The sequence below is a fragment of the Passer domesticus genome, chromosome 2 (assembly GCF_036417665.1).
Source record: "Passer domesticus isolate bPasDom1 chromosome 2, bPasDom1.hap1, whole genome shotgun sequence".
Classification (NCBI taxonomy): domain Eukaryota; kingdom Metazoa; phylum Chordata; class Aves; order Passeriformes; family Passeridae; genus Passer; species Passer domesticus.
In genome coordinates this window covers 86,298,626-86,321,008 of record NC_087475.1, presented here as the reverse complement: position 1 = coordinate 86,321,008, position 22,383 = coordinate 86,298,626, and the positions used below count along the sequence as shown (strand labels likewise).

General features: G+C 41.4%; 1 protein-coding gene across 25 annotated transcripts in view; it reads right to left on the bottom strand.

The window, feature by feature from the left end:
- The window catches only part of TENM4 (teneurin transmembrane protein 4), a 1,559,611-nt gene that overhangs the window by 103,290 nt on the left and 1,433,938 nt on the right, over positions 1 to 22,383 (bottom strand). For 19 of the 25 annotated variants that reach the window (XM_064409696.1, XM_064409697.1, XM_064409701.1 and 16 more), the window contains 2 exons: positions 17,375 to 17,401; positions 9,890 to 10,036 (listed from right to left, as the gene is read on the bottom strand). In XM_064409696.1, coding sequence (XP_064265766.1) covers positions 9,890 to 10,036; positions 17,375 to 17,401 — 174 coding nt within the window. The remainder of the gene's footprint in view (positions 1 to 9,889; positions 10,037 to 17,374; positions 17,402 to 22,383) is intronic. The other 6 variants (XM_064409709.1, XM_064409705.1, XM_064409710.1 and 3 more) reach the window with 1 other exon arrangement.

Here is a 22,383-nt window from a genome sequence, read left to right as displayed (position 1 = left end):
TTGGACTTCTATATTCCTAAGGTTCACAGAGGTGAAGGTGCAAAAGCCTAGCACTGAGAACTCATGTTGAGTCAATTACCTCCAGTGACCTCAAAATCCTGTTCTGAGTCATTGCTTCTCAAGAATCTCTCAACCCTCCAGTATAACATCCTTTCTTTGTTCCCAGGGCTATTTTGCATTTTGCTGCATTATGATATATTTTGTTTGATTGTGACCTTGCAGCGATGTGAGTCAGATCACTCTGTGTCAAAATGATCTGGGTACATTATTTACCACCATGCTGAGCTTTAGGTGACCTAAAAATTTTACCAGGAGAGAAGTAAACTACATTCTAAGACAATAATGAAAATGCCGAGTAGGGCTGGGTATGACAACCAGTTCCAAGGGATCCCTACAGAAACATCTTCAATCCTGGATGCCTTCCAATTAAACAAATTAATTCAGAGATGTGTCACTAAGCCAGATTTTAAGACATCACTTGTGCTCCTTCTTATTATATGCAATAGGAGTCTTTGAGACTGTTTATGTATTCTATATACACACACATATCCTTTTGATAGTCCTGCTAAAACCAAACCCAAACTCTTTTGTCCCAGTTCCTTTGCATGAAGCCTGAAATAAATATGTTTTTGCAATCTTAGAGTTATCATGGGGTGAATCAAACTACAGTTGTTGTGAAAAGGGAGCCATTGGCAAAACATTGTCACATCTGGTAAATAATGTGTCCAGTGGTTTGCATCTTTCACTAAGATTCAAGTAATCAGAGAATAAAGCAGAGTGGATGGCAGGTCATCTTGTGAGCCCTGGCTCATTCCCTTTAGAGAGGAACATGAAGGAGAATGAACTGGGCTCAGCAGAAACCCTTTATTTTCTGCCACTGAGGATAATGCAGCTCCAATTTATTCAGACAACACTGTATTTTAGGGGACCAAGATAATTTTTATCAGGTAATCTGCACTCTGTATATCACTACACAATGAGTTTTATTTTGGGATAACTCATCTAGCTCATATCTTGTGGGTGGAGTTACAACTTTTTTTGAGAATTATGTTCTAACTCCCTTAAAGACTGCAAATCCACTAATCCCATTAGTGAGCTCTTCAAACTACTACTTTAGACTGCAAACTCCCTGGGAGCAGAAGCTGTCTTTTTATTTTCTGTTCACAAAACATCTGTTCCAGTCTCAAAGGGCTCTGAAGTGTCAGCACAACCCGATGAAATAACCACAATTCTCATTAAAGTTTCCTATCTGCAATGTATGTTCAGCTTTTACTCCATGGGAGCATTGTTTCATGGAAGGGGCTGAACACCAAAGGAATCTGTGTCTTCTGGGAGCAGGACCTTGGCCTAACGAGTGTAACATTTCATAACGCCAGCTGGAGAACACCTGATTTTAACTGACTTGAAACATTTGCTATGACTACTGAGACAGCGACACTAGACAATGACAACAGATGGAAATGCTGACCTCATTCAGGAATTTCACGAGATACTCCATATCATAACTGCCTCCCACAAATAGTCACCTGGATACCAAATTTAAGTGGAGCTAAAATTACTTGGCTTTCAAACACTGCTCATGACCCATCACTTTTTGAAAATCACATCCCGTATGATGTTTGTCTATATGATGCATGCAAAAAAATACATCCACCCAAACCAACCAGATATTTTAAAATTCCTGCAAAATAATTACTCTTCAGCAGCAATGGAGTTACTTGCTGTCCCTGCTCTCCTTGAGTTGTTGCTGCATTTGCTGGTTGCAGAGTGCTCACAAATCCCACAGCAGTCTCATTTCTCCTTTGTGTCCTGTGCAGTCAGCTTCCAAGTTCCTCACTCACTGCCATGCAGGACCCAAAAGGTGTCAAGGATTAGAGCTTTGTACAGAAGTAAAGGGCTGATTTTGAGACACTGCTTCTGTAGTAAACAAGATCAGCTGAGAGTAATAAAATTTCAAATTAGCTGTGACTTTTCATGGCCCTACAATTGTGTTGGCTGATTTAATGGGCAGTGTCTTAACTGGCTGAGACTGAATAATTGAGCATTTCTACAGAGTTATGGATGCTGCAACAAAAATCAGTCATGCTAACATCACCAACAGAATGCAAATAAGCTGCAGCCAGAGGTTTTATTATGTGTTTAAGCAGACTCTGACAGGTGCTGCATGTCAAGTGTCAGGCTGGAACAGGCAGGCCACAGGTAGGGATGGACCTGTTTGTACACAGAGAGCATTCTGTGAACTTTGATACACTCTGGAAGCCCCAGGCAGACAGGCAGTCAGAGGGAGGTGAGCCTAAGGAGCCTGATTAGGGTGAATCTGGGACAACATACACGACAAATTCAAGGATTGCTCCTGCCAAACACCATGACACTTTTAGTCACTGACTGCAATGGGATGAGCCTCTATGAGAAACTGTATTATGCAGAGCAAAACTGGGAAGTAAAAACAATAATAAAACCCCATTGTCTCCCATGGGAGAATTTCCACTGGCAACAAAAGCATAAAATCCACTGATTATACAAATAATTGTGTCTCTCACCCCATCCAGTTCTTATCTTTCAGTTCCCTTTCTGTGCCATTCATCAGGCAACATTATCACTTTTTGTGAGGACATTGTCTTGTCCTGTGATGCTTTTGGATGAATTACTGGGAGAGTTTGGGTGGGAAAGGTTTTAAATGTTAATGCTCAAAGGTAAAGATAACAAAATCTTAGTTTTACCCTTGAGCAAATCGGGTTTTACTCTTTCAGTTCTAATCTAAACTCTGGTTTAGAGGAAGGCTCTAAAGGAATGGCTCTATACTTTTGCACAAACAAGTTATTGTTCACATGGATGTTTGTGCTGACAAAGGTTTTACAGGAATGTTCTGATCCAATTCATGAGCTGAGGACTGACACTCCATTTACTTAAATTGGATTTGGGGAATAAATGGATTTTACTCCAGTGCTTTGCAAAGAGAAATATTACTTATTCAACAAGAGTTGCAGTTTTTGGCTCTCCTTTAAGGAGTCAAAGGAAAACAAAACACAGATGTAAGGAACAAAGGCAATTTGACTGTCAACTCCCTGTGACCATGTTAGCTATTCATATTCTCTTTGCTCCTTCTATCTCACCTGCTCTGTTTTGATTTCACCTGAATAAGCTTCTCACCAGTTGTATCCTGGCTAAATTAGATTACTGGCTGCCTGGGAAAGGAATTGCCCTCACATCTTTCTCTAAATGTTCAGTACTTGTTTGCAAATTTGAAATAACACAGTCATATGTAATAGCAGTCAAGTGTTTGAATTACAGAACTCCTTGGGCTCTTGTGCAGAACCTCTGTAGGGGTAGTCACTACAGAAATACTCTGCAAAATGTCCATCCTAATCCAGAGCTACATTCTTAAAAAAAAAAATCTCAATAGAAAAAGAAAGGAAGTGGAAGGAGGAAATGACAGAAAACACATGATAATCACTACTGTCTGGCAGAAACTAGAGCTGTAATAATGTGTTTAGAATCTACAAGTTCACAGCATCCCGCAGCTCATCACTGCTCTGGAGAATACAGTTGATGCAGCTGGTTTCATGGGCTTCTTCCATTCTCCAAGAAGACTTTTAACAGCCAGCAAAGCAGCATAGAAACAAAGCAACCTAGGATTTGAGGGAATTGCATGAAGCTGAGCAAGGCATGTGAGGGCCTTTTCTAGCTTAGGAGAGACTGTGTCCTGGGGAGCATCAGGCATTGCATCATCGGCCGGGCAAGGGAAGGGATTGTCCCGCTCTGCTCTGCACTGGGGCGGCCTCACCTCAAGGCCTGTGTGCAGTTTTGGGCACCACAATATAAGAAAGGTATTAGAGAGTGTACAAAGGTATTAGAGTGTACAAAGGTATTAGAGAATGTACAAAGGAGGGCTCTGAGGAATGTGAAGGCTCTGGATGGAAAGCTGTATGAGAAGTGGCTGAGGTCACTTGGCTTGTTCAGCCTGGTGGAAACTGAGGCAAGACCTCATTACGGTTTGAAGTGTCCTCTCAAAGGGAAGAGGAGGGGCAGGCACTGCTCTCCTCTCTGTGGTGACCAGTGACAGGACCCAAGTGAATGGCATGAAGCTGTGTCAGGTGAGGTTTAGGCTGGCTATTAGGAAAGGGTTCTTTAACCAGAGGGTAGCTGTGTACTGGAACAGGCTCCCCAGGGAAGTGGTCACAGCACCAAACTTGACAAGAGCTGGGATTGTCCTGTGCAGGTCCAGGATCTGGGACTCGATGATCTTTCTGAGCCCCCTCCAGCTCAGGATATTCCATGATTCTGTGACTAGCATTTGCACAGGGCAGTAAGTACAAGTTGCTTAACTTGATCGACTGTCATGCAATAGTGTACCTGAAACTGCCTCCTTCAGGAGGCAAAACACATCTTAAAAGTGATTCCTCTGAGCAAAAGTAACTCAGAACTTATAAATTTTTTTTTGGTGGGAACGTGGTTTCACACCCTCAGCAGCTGAGAGATCCTTGTCACCAAGGTCTTGCACTTTCCTGGCAAGTGCTGTAAGTGTTAAGCTACTGTTGAAAAGTTCACCCTAACATATTCTGACTGAATCCAAGCCAATTTAAGCAGTCAATTGAAAACATCTTGGTAAGTGGGCTCAGATAACTCAGATATTGGCATGTTTCTCAAATCCTGGTCAAGAGGAAAGTGGCCATGCAGTCTGTGCATGTTGAGCACAGTCAGTGCAAAACTGTAGGATTCTAAGGGGACTTTCTGTCTCACAGAAATTACAGCAGTTTGCCTCAGATGCTAAAGTAGGTCTGGTAGAGCTTTTCTGCTTTAAACACTGGTGCTCAAACTCTGTTTAAGCATCTTTTAAAGGGCAGAAATGCTTTGTGAAATAAATGTCCAACCTGTTTTTTTCTGAAGCTGGTTCATGTTACCTCCTGTTACATTTTGTAACAGGAGTTACAAGCAGTGCCTCCTTCCCATAACTTAGCTCTCCCGTTTCAGCAGACAATGGTTGGTTTCCTTCAACACAGAGAGCATTTTCACAGCTTACTTCTGAATCTATTAATCAAAGGAATTTCATTAAGGACTCCTTCAAAGTACCAGGAGCTCTCCCAAGGTGTCAAGGCAAGACACTGCTAGACCCCGCAGTTCACAAGACATCATCCTCTCCAATGGCACAATCAATACAAGCTCCAGGATGCTGGAATGCCCTGGGTTAACAGTGCCCTCCTGCCAGCCTTGCTGCCAACAACCAGCTGCAGGTGACACCCATGTATTACCATCCAACACAAAATCAGCAAAGAGCTGAAACCTGAAAATGTGGACTGGTCATTTTATCTGAGGAGAAGTCAATTAACAGTCACCATGAAACAGAGGAAGAGCAGCTGGGTGATTTCTAACAAATTATACCAGCTACCCAATCTTTCAGGTACAGCAGACTTTCTCATCCTTTTAGCAGTGCTTTGCGGTTCCTCCAAGATGATTGACTGGATCTATCTGTGATGATAAATGATAATTTATGATGGCTGTTTTCCCAGGTGCATTCAGATGTCCATATTTCCCTCCACAAATGTAGGCAGCACATTATTGCATAATTTTTTATGGTTTTGACGAAGCAGACAGCTCACACACCATGCCCAGGAGACAACCTTCTCATGCTATTATAGCCCAGGGCATGACGGCAAAAAGAAAAAAGGAAGTATCAGAAAGCGCCCCACTACTTTATCTGTAGCTCAAGCATTTGCAAAGACAAAGGTTTGCATTCTGGGGTTCTCCTGGATTCTTTACTGCTTGCTTTACAACCCTGGACTACTTTCAGGTGTAACCCTATGCACTGCAAAGATCAGTGCAGATTCTGCCAGTTCTCTAACACTATTTGGCATGTGGTGGACAGATGGTGAACACATGGGCGTTAAGAAGGCCAGAGTGCTGTGCCAAAGTTTCTCTTGCCAAAGATCTGAAATGCTGTTGTTCCAAAGCATTATGTAAGTCTGCACCTTACCACAAGCACTACCTGATCCTTGAATGGGACAAGGCACTGTGGAGTTACCAGTGGGCTGTGGTACAGTTAAACAAACAGCACTGATTTGCCTCAGAGAAACCATTCCTGAATTACACTGTCCCTGAAGTGACCTGCTCACTGCTCCAGGGTTGGGAGATTAAGGCAACCTTTAGTTGTTCTGGTCCAGGAGGATAAGTGAAGGAAAGCATACAAATTGCTCTACCTGCTAGCTTTTGGGAAGCATCTGGTGGGACACAGACTGAACTTGCAAAGGCAAAATGGGGCCTTGGGTACGTTGGAACTCTCTGTTTGTCCTAGGCTAAATGAGACATAAACTGAGGGGAAGGACTATCGCTAATACAATTCTTGCAGAAAAAGAAAACAGGATGGTTTCTTTTTCTTGGTCCTGAAGGAAGATTGTTGACCAGATGACAGCTAAGAAAAATTAAGTTTCTATACCTTTATGTAATGATGTGCAATATATTATTATGACAGGCCAGCCTTATTTGACTGGGAAGGGTATCTATCTATCTAGCCATCTATCTACCTATCTAATCCTTTAACCATTAACACTTGCCTTTGGAAGTATTTCAGTTGGGAAGAGGCAGTGGAGAACAGCAGACAACTGAACAGAAACCTCTAATGAACATGAAGATTTAGGTAATATTGTGAATACTGTCATTTCAGACATATTTTTCATATGAGAAAGACTCTTGCCTTTCACAAGTAAAGTAGATTCATGTCTGACAGAGTTCAGCAGCTGCTCAGGAACTGGAATTGCTTAAAGCAGGAAATGAAGGATGGGTTGGTTCCAGTTCCTGGAAAGCCAGCAAGTTTTACCCTACCTGGAAGACTTGGCTATTCTGGAGAAGCCCCAAACAACAACAAAGGCTCTCAAGTAAGTAACTGTGTTGAACTTTTAGACCAAATGGGCAACGTAATTTAAAATCTGTAGCCCTCTCATGATTTCACCTCAGTGGGATCTTGTCTTCGTGCAAACTCATTGAAATGGAGAACTGGACAACTCTGGCTCTCAACAGTTAGATGACTTCTCCAGAACAAGGACAGGTAACACAGCTTTGCTGTTCAATAGCATATTCATGAGATTAGTTAAGAATATCCTCTCTTCCCTTCAGTTTTTCCTGTACACTATGTTCCTAACAGATGATTTTACCATTGCAACAGAGCCCATGGAATACCAGCCTTTTCTCAAGGTATTATCAAATGCCATTAACTCCACTTTTAGGACTTGTCACAGAAGATAATTTCCTTGATTTTTTAAACTTTAAACTTATTCTTCAAGTACATGACAGAGCACTCAGTGTGGGGTGAGACACGTAGGTACTACCTGTCACACCTACTCTTTTAGGTAGTGAGAGTTTGCAGCCATGAATTAGAGAGGTTATTTTCTGCTGAAGTGAGGCGAGAACCATTTTTCTCATCTTGTTTTAAAGAAACACTTCCTGTTTGTTGTAATACAGGTGGCCTCTTAGGTCAAATGTACAAAATCTTGGCCTTTTATCCAGATTGTTACAGCTCTGTCATTGCACTGTTTTTCCTTAACTGTGACTGGGTGATCACCTGCTCTCAGTTACTCACTACAGCTTCTTTCAAGTTGATGGGCTTGGTGTTTAGAAGTGTAAACAAAGTGGACCTGGGTGTGAAACCTAAGTGCTAGCTTTGACAAATGACACTTTGTGGAGAAGGTACTCAGAAGGTACTCTGTACTCAGAAACAACTTTTTATTAGCCTGAACAAAGATTACATTTCACCAAGTTTCTCTCTGAGTGACTCCTGCTCAGTTTGTTATTGTTTATCTGAACAATCTCCAGATTTAAGAGGCGAACACACCCTGTAATTTAGCACCCGTCTCCCTCAGGGTATGATTAGGCTGGGAGCTGATGAAAAAGTTTCTGACTTCAGCTCCTATTATCCTGAGGAATTTCCGGCTGCAGAGATTTTGATTAGCAGACACTCGACACCACAGTGTAGGAAGCAGGTATGAGCTCAGGCAGAGTGAACCCCCCTGGTACTGTGAACAGCCCCACTAACCTCTTTCTCACCACTCATGATATCCATTTTGACTAGGTCAGTTTTTTGACTTCTAAAGCTTCATGAAAGGAGTTCTACCTCCATTGCCAAAATTCAAGAGTAAATTTAATGTTTGGATCCTTTCCAGTGAACCAAAATAAACCACCTTTCTCCAGCCCTGAGCATGCATCACTCCAGTGTATGTGACAGAATCCCAAAAGGTGGAGAAACCACAGTGCTCATCGAGGAGAGCCCTTAACAGTAACACAGCCAAATCAAAGGCACAGTGTATGACAGATTATCTTTAATCTGTAATGCACACCATGTACATGCTTTTTTTTTGGGAGTGCACCAAGAGTAAAGTCAACACCCATTTGTGGGCTCTGACACATGAACAAGCTGTCACAAGGCAGTAAATTACAATCTATCAGTTGCTCTGTTCTTGCTGTGCACACCACTGCTCCACACAGGTTCACCAAATGCAGTTAGCAGTTGATGTGCACTAACTTGTAAACCTGTCAATGCCTTTTGTCTCTCCTGTCTACATCTGCTGTCCTGCAGGCTTCCAAAGCAGCTCATTTCAAGGTGAGGGTAGTAACCTAGGTAAAAAGGTTAACCCTTGAATCAGGAGATATGAAGAGATGCTCAGAATCTGGTCATGCTCTTTGTGATATCATACAGTTCTGATTTATGTTGTGTGTTAGGCTGGATTACTCCTTCCGTCTGTCTCTTTCTAAAAACTTCACAGAGCTTTTGCTAGTTATTTTTTTCCATGGAAACTGGGACTAACCTTTGGTCTATTTACCATATTTTTACACATCTGATGTGATGATCTTTATTGCTTCCCTGTGTCAGCTGTAAATAGAAAAGGCAAGTACAGTGATATTCAGTTCCATATGAGGTAAAAAGCCATCTTTGTTTTATAGTGTGCACTCTTTCTATGGTACTCCAATTTTCTCAGCTTTTCTAAAGGGTTAATTTGGTCCATTTGGCATGCCAGATGTGCAGAAGTATTTTAAATATTCAATCAGAATCGCAGTTGTTGTGAAGCAGATAATCACAGACTTGGCTTGGCTATTATTTTTTTTAAACTGTACTGTTCTTGTGAATATGATAAAACAGAGGCTTGCAAAATGCAGTCTCCACTTCACAGTCTGGGTCCTGGCCCAGACTTGTGGTTTACAAAGCCTTTTGCTGAGTGACAACAAAACAAATTATGCAGTCTCCCTTATGCCTTAAATTTAATATCTCATCTCCTGCTCTCTAATTCAAACCTTCACACTACACCACGGTTTCCTTTGTAATGAGATAACTCTGAATATTAAGTTTGCATTACACAGAGCTATTATTCACATGCCTGACATCATTACATATGGAACAGTAATCAATAAAACATGGTTTGAGAGGGATTGGATGGCTTGTGGGCATGGGGATAAGTCACCCAAGCATCCAAGTTTCTGAAAAATATCCATCCAGAGTCAGTAGTGACCAACTGCAGAGCCTTGATGAAAGCCTAAGGCAGCGAGGGCAAAGTTTGAACAGTCAGGGATGTTCACTGTCTGAGGTGGTCCCATCGTGTCACAGCTGAGTCACTCGGCTGGGGTGGAGGGACTGGACAGGTGCACAGCCTCTGCCTGCTCTCTGCTCTATCGACTTGATTTGAAGACAAACAAATGTCCCTCTTCAGCCCTGGCACCCCAGATCCAAACCCATTTAATTTGAATGCCAATCCACTCTGGCTGAGTCAGCCTGGCAGATTTTGCTGTCTGTTCTCCACCAGCTGTCAAAAACCAATCTGCCCTGCAGAATCAAGCCCAGATGACTGTTCACTGTGAGAGGTTTATAGGCTCTGTGAAGCCTGACATATCACATGTGCTCGCGTCCTACCTCCATCGTTGTCTTTCCCATCGCCGCATGCCGTCTCCATGGAAGTGTCACAGCCTGCTCCTCTCCAGCCCAGCTGGCAGACGCAGTGCCAGCCGTTCATGTCCAGAGTGCATCTGCCATTGCCATTGCACAAGCCAGGGCATCCCTCTGCAAGGCAAACAGCCACACGTTCAAACACACTCGAAACACAAAGCAACACAGCCCAGAAAGGGCCTAATTAAACAGCTCTTTCCCTTTGCCTTCAGTTGATTTCTCCACTCCCACCTTGTGTCTTCCCATCTGGAAAGAACCCGCTTTGGTGTCAGAATGGTGGTGGCTACTCAATGGGCAGCTGCTTCTGGCTCTCCCAGGAGGTCCTCACAGCATAACCACACTCACTGCACTGAGGGAATGGTAAGTTTCAGGGGGGCACTGAGATATTCCTGCTTCATTGGTTGCAAAAGCAAGGCAGCACATTGCCCTCTGAGCCTCTCAAAACATTTGCTATGTAAGACTAGTACTTGGGGTTACCTAAATTGCATTTGGGATTAAAGTTCACAACACCCAGCAGAATAAAGCAGCTGGCTTTCAATAACACTGAGATCTTAGACTGGTAAGCATTCAAAACCAGCTGGAAAGGGAAAGGTAGAAAATATTTTGAAGACATACAATTTCTTTACTGTAGTAATTTTGGGAGGGATTAATCTCATCCGGTTCAAATTAATCTAAAACTGAGATACCTTCAACTCTCTGTAGTCAGCAGAGAAACAGACTGTTCCAGGGCAGAAGTCGCCTCATGTGGGTTTGATGCTCATGGTGATGAGCTGAAGCATGCTCTGGAAACATCCATTTCTCCCCAGTGACTAGAGAGAGCCCAGTACAGAGGTAGGCATTTTATAAGTGATAAAATTTAGTTAGGGAGGATGAACACCAAGCTCCCAGTCTGCTCACTAGGGTTTGGTTTTCTCATCTGATGACCTCCTGCTGAGATTTTTGTACTTCCCCCCACACCCCTTCAAGAAAATAGTAAAGTAGTTTCCACAGTAAGCAGTGCTGTGAGGGAGGCTGCTTAGCTTAAACCCTTCTGGGGGCTTTTTACCTGCAGAGCTCAAAAATCTTTACCCCCAAGCTGTCAGAAATGTAAGAGACACTTAACAGCTTAGGAAACTGAACTACAAGGGACTGCAGTGACTGTGAAGGTCACTCAGCAGGACTGATTACACCAGGGAAACAATTCAGTCTTCCTGAGCCCTGTTTTAATGCTTTCTCTATTTATATGTGTGTAGTGATATCCTGCTATATAGTCTGAGTTTTTTAAGGCCTTCAGCTTTGCAAGACAGGTCTGTGAACCTGTGTAAATGACACAGACCTATCCTGTGCTAAAGGACAGTGAAGACGTGTGCATTGTCTCGACACCTGTTTGACCGTATGATGTGTGAGGGTCCCCCCAGGGCAGAGTTGGGACCCCATCTAGAGCATCCCATGTCATAGTATGTCCTTCACTGGGGAAATGGGGTTTAGAAATGCCTTTAAAACAAAAAAAAAAAAGTTTCACAGGGAGCTTTTTAAGTTCACAGGACCTTTCCCAGTGAATAGAAAAAATCAAACGTTTTTTAGGACTGTTTTTCTAACAAGTGACTGATGTACAGGGACCAAATAGAAAAAGGAGCAAAGGTGGTAAGGAAAAGTCCTTTAGAAGGATCTTAAATACATTTCTCCTGTACAAACAAATTTGTTGCATTTCAGTCTTTTAAAATGTGTGTTCTGGGATGCGGCAAATGTGTGTGCATGGGTCAGCATGCTGTTGTGTATTTTGGTATTTATATACTACATTAGTATTTATATACTCCAGAAGAGCTATTTATAGGCAAGGCTACTACATTTTACTATCCCACCTTTAGTTACTTGCAACACTGCCAAACTTTTAACCATTTAATCAGATTTTTTCCATGCTACAGCTAACTTATATGTTTCATCCCTTCACTTACTTTCAGTACAAGCTGAAAGCATTCAGCTATTTTGAGAATGAAAGAGGAAGAAGTGTATTAACTAACCTCCTAAAATTACTTGGCTAGGTAGGTAATCTCATTTTGGAGTAGATAAATCCAGTTTGGATGAGACCATCCTGACAGTAGAGATAGGAGTTTTTCCTCTCTCTAAAAATCACACAATCATAGAATGGTTTGCGTTGGAATGGACCTTAATGGCCATCCAATTCCAATTTCCCTGCTATGGCCAGGGATACTTTCCACTAGACCAGGAAGCTCAAAGTCCCATCCAATCTGGCCCTTCAAGTGATGGGATATCCACAGCTTCCCTGGGCAATCTGTGCCATTGCTTTAATTTGCCTAGATGAAAAGCCTCTGAGGAAATCTTGCTTTATGTGTATGCTAGATGGCTCCACTAGAGCTTGGCTGGTGTGTCACCACTGAGCACACCTCTTGTTTTTACTCCTTGGACTCTCTAAAACCTTTGCTAAAAAGTTCTCTTCTATCCTACAGTTGCAGAGACTGAGCAGAACAAAGGTGTTGTAGCGTTGACCTGGACAGGAGTGAAGTGAGAACCAGAAAGAGTTGAATGAAGTTGAAGACACCATGATCTTGTCTCATGTGAGAAGTGCCCAGGAAATGTAAGGGAAAACTAATTTAGCTATAAAAATGAAGACCTTATACAGAACTGCATGTGCTCTACTCTCCCAGGCTTAGGAAAAGGGGAATTTGGAGTGGCAGAAACCAGATTATATAGTTTGGATGAGGCATCTTTGGCATCTGAGGAAATGAGAAGAGCTTGATTTGTCTCTCCTTGGATAACAGTGGGTAAAAAGACTACGATTTTTTTTCCAAAAGTTAATGAAATACTTAAACATTGAGTAGGGAAAACTTTTTAAAAGCTATTTAAGGTAAAGAGAATACTGCTGGCACAAGAACAAATGGACATAAACCAAGTATGAATAAATTCTGGCTGGAAATTAGGAAAAAAAATCATTTGCAAGGATCAAAGGAATGAAGTTCTGGAGCAGACTCCCTGTGGGAGTGCTAAGGAGACGATTCTTCACTTACTTTTCCATAGAGCTTGGTAAATTTATATGAAGTTTTACACATGTGTCCTTGCCAGCAGAAGACTAGACGCTAACTGAGGAGACCCCTTTCAATCTTATGTGTTTGGATTTTGTGTGCGATTCATTGTCTATAGGAGACTGCTTGAGAGTATTTGAATGGACTTTCAGGATTTACTCTGAAATATTCTTGATCTGGACCCAGAGAAAGTAAGCCAAGCACTTCAGAAAGAGGACAAGCAGAGGAAAAGCATCAGTCAGGAGAGGAGAGAGAGATGAGAGCAAGTATCTCATAAGATTATGCCTTCCCAAAATATCTATTCCTCTTCTTGAGTACTCTGGGAATCCAGGGTGCCCTGATAAGAGATAAGGATCTGTAGATACCTAAAGTAGGGTAACTCCTACCTGCAATTTTATAGTCCACTGTCTTGGCACCCTTAAGTCTAGAAAGTAAGTTTGTCCCTTCCTGCTAAGAAGAGTGTAATCTCTGGTTCTTTTTAGTAGATAAAGCTCTTCCAAGGAGCTAGAAAGAACTGTTTCCTGATGACAGAAATGGTTCTTCATAGGTATAGGAGCATAGAGGTTTTCTAATGTTTTCTATTACATTACACAGTTCATTAAAATTTCAGTGCTGAGAGGATTAAACTCAACCCCTCTAGTATCATGTTTTGGTAGGAGAGCAGACATTGTAAAGATGCATAGAGAAAGTAAACCATTAATAGGGAAAAAAATATACAGCAGCTGTTGGAGGAATTGGGCCTTCAGGAAGTTAGAAGACAACAGTGATGCATAAGCCAATATATCCAGGAGAATGGACCTAAAAGTATTACCATTTCTGAAGTGGTTCACTGCACAGAGACTTGACCATCACTTGCACTACACAGATAGGATGGTACAATACTCCTCATTCCACAAACAGTGCACTTCAAAGCACTTGATGAAAAGATGATACAAAATAAACTTTATCCTCTCCTTTCCCCCATGCTGGGGAATAAAGCAAAGAGATATCTTGTTTCTGAATTGCTTCTGAATGTCACCACAGCAGGATGGCTTAATCCTCAGAGATTTACACCACCATAATCTTGCAGCTCTGACTTCTCATAGCTAAAACTCACCAATGATCCATTACTGCTGTTTGTGGTGTTAACTGTACTTGGGTGACTAAGACAATTAAATACATGAATAGGGCTTCTTCGGAAAAGGGGGAGGAAACCTTTTATCTGAGTTTCAAACTTAAGCACATGTAAGTGCTGCTGAAAGATTCTGGAGGGCATTCACAAAGATGTTCAGTCTGCTGTGCAAGTAAGAGAACAGACCAGGGAAGCAATATTAAAAGTGGGTTAATTTTGAAATGGAGAAGTACAGACCATCAGAGTCAAAGGAAACTGTCACCAGAAGTTATCCTGCAATTTTTAAGACTGTTGGTAAAATAATCTGCTCTTAATGATCTGTAAAGTTAAAGCTTTCTCTAATTAGTCCAACTATAAGCAACATTTACTGGTACTTTTCTTCAAGGCAAACCTCACTGCCACTTGAAATAAGACTTAGAAGAAAAGGCTGTTTATTATCTTTGCTTCACTGTCAGTAGGAGAGTACCAATGGATGTTCTTATGAAGTCCCAGACAACAGCTGAGCTCTGGGAAAAGTAGGACATGGCTGAATGCAACACGTGAAAATGCAAATGCCTGAAGCTTGAGAGAACAACAAAAGCTATGAGACCCGCAGAAGCTTCTCTAAGACTAAAGGCGAGGAGCAAAGCATCAGCTGATCCCTGCAAACTATGAAAGCTTGTGCCAAAAACCAACTCAACTCTGAAATTACCACTATGATATCCTGTGGTGATGGGAATCCAGAAATCCTTAATCAGATGCATCTTCTAATAGGAAGGTTAAGAAGTTACTGACAAGAGCTCCTACACTTGTAACTGTACAAATGAGGGAACTGGCTTTGGTCAGACCTTGGGTTCTCACTTGCTCTCATACTTCAGGAGCAGCCCTTGCAGCCACCCCTGAATTCTAATGTTGTTCAGCAACTTTAAAATTCAAACTAGCTGTTTATATATGCATCACTACAGTGTTAATGATTATTTTTGAAGAGTAAGAACTGATATTCAGTAATAGAAATTAATTAAACTGATGTACCATCAGATTCAATGATATTCTGGATGGAGAAACTATCTCTAAAATCAGCATCTTTTTCAATTATTATTAAAATAATAGGCACTTCTTCTCATTTTAAGCATTACCAGTGTTAATTAGACCTTAGTTTAGAAGACTCTACACTGAGTCTAGTTAGAGCTTTTTGGTTTAATTATGCTGATGGTTGCTATTAAAACTTGCCCTTCCTTTTAGGAACAATTCTACATCTTCTCTGACTGACTGGTTTATTGTAAAGCTGTAGGAAAGATTCAGCAGTAAATCAGGCTCACCCTTTGACAACAGGATTACTGGGAAGGGATTTCAACCAGAAAGATGTTAATAATTAAGAAAGCCAAAAGGGCATGAGTAATTTAGTTTTGAAAAATGCACACCATGCAGTTAGCCAAGTAGAAAACCATGTACTTTTAATGTTTCAGCTATTGCTAATCTTTCTAAAAGCAGCCATGCATAGCAAGAGACAATCTTTTATTCTTAGTGTGTTACTTAACCTGTTATCTACTGACTCACTAAATATAATGTATCTTTATTATTGGGCATAAAGGTGAGTCAAAAAGCTACCTAGAGGAAAAATGACATCTACAAAAGACTTAGTTAAAAAAATTGGACCACTGAATGGGCAAATCAGTACTGAAGGTTCCTTGCCAGGCTCTGCAGGTTGATTTTTAATCTCTTCTATGCCCTCAATGCTTATCTGCTACTTTTTGATGCAGCCTTCTTCAATACACATTGAGATAAAAAGAAGGAGTCCTGGGGTTTTGAAATGCAAAACACTGAGATGTGGAACATTAACAGCAGGTTCTGATCATGCTCCCTAGTGATGGCCCATATCTTCCTCTGAGGATGCCACCATGATTACTTCATAAGGGCACAATAAATATCCCTCTTTCCCTGATCTAAGAAAGAGAATGTACTTTTCCCTCCTAATTTAAAATAAGTCAAGCACAGGTATTTTTTGGTGCTAAGCAGTGAGAGAAAACTAACTACCACTGTACAATCAACTGATCCATAAAGAGGGGTTGAAGGACAGCTACCAGTTGCTCCATTACACTGAAGATGGAAGTATTTAAACTATGGACATTTCCTTATCACTAGTATTTGTCTGTTAAAACATTTTGCTTATTTGCAATTGTTCCTGAATCTGCCTTTAAAAAAAGAAAAACTGAATTGTAAATTCACTTCAGAGAAGTGAAGCCTATATAACAAAGACTTCATTTTAACTGTTCATGGGGTCAGTACTTGAGCATATCTGCTCTTCATCCTCAGCCTCTCACAGCTGTTATTTTTGATTGCTCAAAACCTGAAAAGAAGGATAGTACTACAGAAAAAAATTGATTTGTTCAACCCAATTTTTTGGTTTGTTTAACCAGCAAACATATGAAGCTAGCATGGTGTCAACACTGTGTTGCTGTTAGTGTCAAATCAGCCATGTAGAAAAAATATTTAAGTCCAACTCAATCATATTTATTGTCAGACTGTTGTAGGTAACCATATGCATGCTATTTCAATACTTTTCTAAAGCTAAGTGCATTGTGGAACTGTCAGCTTCTATTAAAAATTCCTAAAGTAATTTAGCTCATTGTTCTGATTAACAAATAACTGATTTTTTTTTTTTTTAAAACAGCAGGTGATCACTGTTCTCGAACAGTTAAATTCCTTTTCCTCTTTTTTGAAGAAAGACCTGGGTCCTAGACTTGTGTTACGCTTACAAACAGGAGCATAAGGTTGGATTTTGTTGTAGTGTACATTAATGCAGCATCACTAATTTCCACAGATTTTGCAGATTTATGCAACCAGAGGTTTTGGGATCATAACCTTTTGTATTAGGAAAAAAAACCCCAATATATAATCACTTAAAGCTCCCATGTAAGAGTCGGCAGTTGTGGATCAAAAACATGAAGACTCCACATAGAAAGTGCACTCACCTGTGTTACAAAATGGACCATAGACATTTAATTAAAACACATCACTGTACAGGGTTCCTGCTGTATTCACAGACACTTGTTTTCTCCTGACTTGCCTCACCTGAGTGGGAAGGGTGAGGATGAGAGATGATTTGGAGGGGAGGGCAGGGACAAGGGAATGGGTAGGAACACTGGTATGATGTTAACACAGGGTCACAGCACTTACAGAGGTATTTGCTACGTAAATGACTGGAAAGTTCACCCTTCCAGACGTTAGGGACCACTTTGGTGACAATGAGGAAGAGATGCAACCTCAACACAGCATGTTCACGGTGCATTTTTTAAAAAAGAAACACAAAGACAATAGGAAAAATAGGAAGGAAGAGCATACCTTTCACTACCTTATCCAGATAGTGAGCTTGGGAGATAAAAGACAGGACATTTAAGGTAGGATTGAATAAGTGCATTGCGGCTTACTATGAGACTGTGCAGGTGCTAGAAAGGCAAAGGAGAGTTCGCTGTGATATGAAAAGAAAAACCTTGATTATGAGGAGAGAAAAAAGGAAGAAGAGTGGAGCACAGTGCTCCTCAGTCAAATGGCTTGAGAAAGCTGTGTTAAGGCATTCAGTCATCTTTGCTCATTAAGATCAGGAAGAAAACCAGGAAAGTTCTATGTATATATTTATGTGCTTTTATATATATATTTATACACATATAGGTATATACGTATATGTGTATATATGTATATCAGGATATTGCAATGTTCTGCTCATTTGCAAGTCTCCCTCCACTTTACTGACTGCTTTGCATTTCATCAGGAAAGCAGAGACATTTGAAAGTCCTCCACCTTACCTGATTGTCTTATATTTCTCCACACAAAAAAGCACAGTTCCATGATCTTACCAGACTGGTACAGGCTTTTCCCTGGATCTTTCTAATGGTAATATACTGCATTCATACAGCATTTTCTAACCCGGGATCAAATTACTTTACAAATATTAAATTAACCTCATGGTAACTATACCAGATAGGCAAGTATTCATATATTAATTTTAAGGAGTGCTAAAGAGAAAGTAAAAAAGAAAGTTATAGATGTGATGGGAGCAGTCACGTACCCAATTCCCATGGAACACTGATTTGGAAAACCACCTTCTTACTGATTTTCTAGTGTTGAGCAGAAAGCTGGTGGCAAAGACATCCTGCTTTGGAGAGTCCTGGTTCATGCCAGCAGGCGGCACTCTCTGTCCTAACACCCACTGGTCTTTATCAACAAAAGAGAGGCTCTGAGTCTTCCACTTCTCTATTTCAATACCTGCTTAATGTTATTTCCCTTGTTCTCTTCCCTGCTCCCTGCAATGAAGTTTTGAACAAGTTTTTGTTTCAGGTTCGTTCAGGCAGACTGTCCTCCTGGGAGGTCATGGCCCTCACAGGAATTATTTTTCCATCCTGTGAATGTAATGGATCTGTACAGGAACTAAGTGGAGAGGGCTGGGCGAGCTCACCTATTGTGGGGCAGTTATGAGGCTTGGCAAAGAGGTGAATAAATCATGTTGATGTGGTGGGAGCGATGCAGGAAGCACAGCATTGCCATCTGCTTGGATGGTGGCTGAAGCCTAGGAATGTATCTCTTGAATTTTGACATCCACAGCAGCCCAACCTGTTAGCTTAGGCAGTGACTGTGCAGCTGATGGCAGTGAAGGCAGCTGCCAATGCCAACCATGTGTCAGTTCTGTATCAATGTTTTCTTGCAATTTGAAAAATAATGGGACTTTCTTTTCTAAACCCATACAGGCTATACTTCTGACATTAAAATATCATCTTATTCCCTACAGACACTGCTTTGGAAACCCCGTGGGCATGCAGGACATGCTGAGAAATTATGCAGGAGTTTAGAAGAAAAGCTACATTTCTAAGGTGTCCTCTGCACTGAAAGGCACCACCACACTCATCTCCACCCTACTCCTGGAAGCCACTTCAGAACTGCTAGGGAGGAGCTCCTGTGACCATTTTTCAGTGTGAAAGCCCCCTTGTTTCACAGCCTGAGCTGACTTGGTTTGCTTTGTCTGAAACAGAATGGGAATGATAACGAGTACTTCTCCTGGCTTGCAGAGAGGAAGGGAAAGAACAGAGAAGTGAGAGATGCTGCAGGCAGGTCTTTGAGAAGGACTTGTTTCCCACTAGGCTCTCCTTCATTTCCCAAATATTCTTTTTCCCTTTATCTTTTCTATAAGGTGAAGTGGACAGAGCCTCAGGGAAATCATTGGAGTTAAACTGAGATCACACAAATGTGAAGAAGAGGAGAAAGCAAACATCCATTGCTGAACCAGGGACAGCATGTGAAGTTTATGCTACAGGGTCAGGGAAAACAGTCTCTGAAGTTAATCTGTGCTTAATATTTACTGGCAAACATGCTGCCATACTATTTTAGGACAGATTACCTTCAGATTGATTCAAGATCATGTCAGAACAAAGCAGCAAGTGTGTATTTTCCACTGACTGCTATAACCATGGTCTTCTCTTGCCCAAAGGTACCCATCTCAACCAAGCAGGGTGAGTGCCAGAGGGTCACACACAGCTCAGTTTCTGCTGTGGATACACTTGAGCACTGACTGTTGGGCAGTGGGTAGAATCATAGAATCATAAGAATTGGAAAAGACCTCTAAGATCATCGAGTGCAACCACTAACCCAGTACTTCCAGGTCCACCACTGTCCCTAAGCATCACATCTACAAGATAGCAAGAACCTTCCCCAGACACTGGTAGGCTTATTTTTGTCTTGGCCCATGCATGAACTGTGTTGCTTTATGGATTCAAAGGGCACAAGTGATGTGTTAGAAAGCTGGGGAAAAGAGACCAGGATCCACCTGCAATGTGCCTTGTCTGGATTCCAGCTGCTCCAACAGAAATGGAGAGACACTGATTACAACCTCAGCTATTCAGAACATATGTGATTATTTATGCAAGACAACTGATGAAAGGCAAACTTTAAGGGGCATATTTCTCAAAAATTAGAGTTTTGCTATGTAAAACAAACCCCAGGCTGATGGTGCCATAAGCAGAAGCCGACGTGGGACAGGCTGTCTGCCTGTATGTCTGGGCATTGTTATTGCATCCATTACCCATGCATGCCAGGACCAGATTTCTGAAAGGAGTTAAACATGTGGCTTTTGCAGAAATCAATGAGGATTAGGCACTGAGGTGCTTTGAAATCCTGCTAGGTAGGCTGTGGAGTGTTTGGAGAGCTAGCTGCTGGTCCCTCAGGTCTCCAGAGACTCTGGAGTATTTAGCTGCAGCAAGTGAACTTCCAGAGATGGCTTTGGTCCTGTGTCCAGGCTGTTCAAGGATAGTGAATATCCCAATTCCACCATGCAGGGAAGTCCCCTATGCCATTATTTTACTAAATAACATTGTATGAATCATACAAGCTGGAGAGGGAGTTTTCACAAGGGCTTGTAATCATAGGACAGGGGAGAACAGCCTTAAGCTGAAGGAGGACAGGCTCAGATTGGGTATTCAGAAGAAATTTTTTACACTTAAGGGTAGTGAGGCACTGGCACAAGTTGCCCAGAGAAACTGTGGATGCCTCATCCCTGGAAGTGTTCAAGACAACATTGAATGGGGCTTGGAGCAATCTGGTCAAGTGAAAGGTTCCCTATCCATGTCAGCGGGGTTGGAACTAGATTATCTTAAAGGTCCAAACAATTCTGGGATTCTATGACTCTTTATTAAACCCATGAAATTTTTCTGTGCTGCTTCCTGTGAGGCAAACCCTTAGAGCGGCCTACTACAGAGCTGAGCTGTAATTTGGCCTTTCAGAGCTCACAGTAAGAGGGTTTATTTCATCTTAAAACACAATGCTCCTAAAACCAACCATGCTCCCTGGATGTAGTTTGGGCCAGAACAGAAGAAACTTGAATTCCTGCAATGTCTCTAACTGGGGATGAATTAGGAACATGCTGGAGAACCCATCATGGGAGTCTGGCACTGATGCTATTGTCACAATGTGTTTTGCTCCTTCCAGAAAATGACTGGGTTTCAGGATTCCTGCAGTTAGATAATCAATTTTCTGCTCTACTCTCTTGTACTAAGTTTGCTGAATTGGGATGATGAATGCAAGCTTCGGCATCAATTTCCTAGTTGGGAATTAACTGGAGTTACTCTAATGAAATCTCTGAATGTGAGCAATCAAGATAGGACATTCAGTGACACAACTCTTTGTAGGAGCAAACAAAATTAATCCACCAGGATCAGAATACCTTGAACACCATAAGGAAGAGCCTCCTATGACCTACAAAACAAAAGGATGTCTTACTCTCACACATGCTCGGCAGGAAATGGAAGAAGTGTCCCCTACTGGTATGGTCCATTTCTACCGTGTTACCTGCACACACGGCAATACTGGTAAGGCATCACTTCAGCAATGGGGTTTTATGCTTGTCAGTGCTAAAGCAAACCGGGCCATGACACAGACATATACGGAATTACCATCAACAGAACAATCTGCCATGCAGGGAAATTACACAAGGACAAGGGGAATGCTTTCCACATACTTAATGTAATTCCAAGTCAATGTCCTTTCATTTGTGCCAACATAACTAGCTTATTACTCCTGCTAAAACCATTCCATTTTCCTGGGTATTCACAGCTTTGCCCAATCTCCTTTACATTCTACACATTTATCAGTGAAATATTCTGTAGGAAATAGTGTTTACAGCTTCAGAGGCAGGAGACTATGTACAAATTTGTTTTTAAGTCACCATGCAAGGAGATGAGGATGGGGGAAAGCGAAAAGAAACAGACTGCTCCAGCACTTTACGTATCCAAGAATGATTCCTAAACCAAGGCAGAGGTTCCTGCTGCAACAGGAAGGTAGCAGCACACGAAATGAGAGTGTGCAGCAGTAAAATCTCAATGCTGACTGCATTGCAGTACTGGCCTTCCCCATGACAACATTTATACTTAGAGTGAGGAATACTACAAATAAATTTAATTACCATGAAAGATAAAAGCTTGTTGTTCGAAAACAGTCCAGGCATATCAGCTGTGTGGAGAATTATCATATACTGAACTAATGGCATTTTGGTTTTACAGCAGAACTAATAAAATGGCACTAAGGGGGTGAATCAGGCTTTTTTTTTTTCCCTGTAAAAATAAATTTCATATAAAACTGTCCTCGGATTTGGGGCTTTTTGCTGATTTTTTTAAAAACTCTTTAATGAATCTGTGCTGCTTTCCAAATCAAACTGCTTGAATAAAAGTCTATAAAATAATATTATGGATACAGGATTTCAATTAACACAGGACTGCTCTCTTTTCATTTTAAAGTCATTTAAGAAACATGGGTTTTTCAATCCCTTTCTCATGAAAAGAAATGAAAGCTGCTAGGGACATCAACAAGAA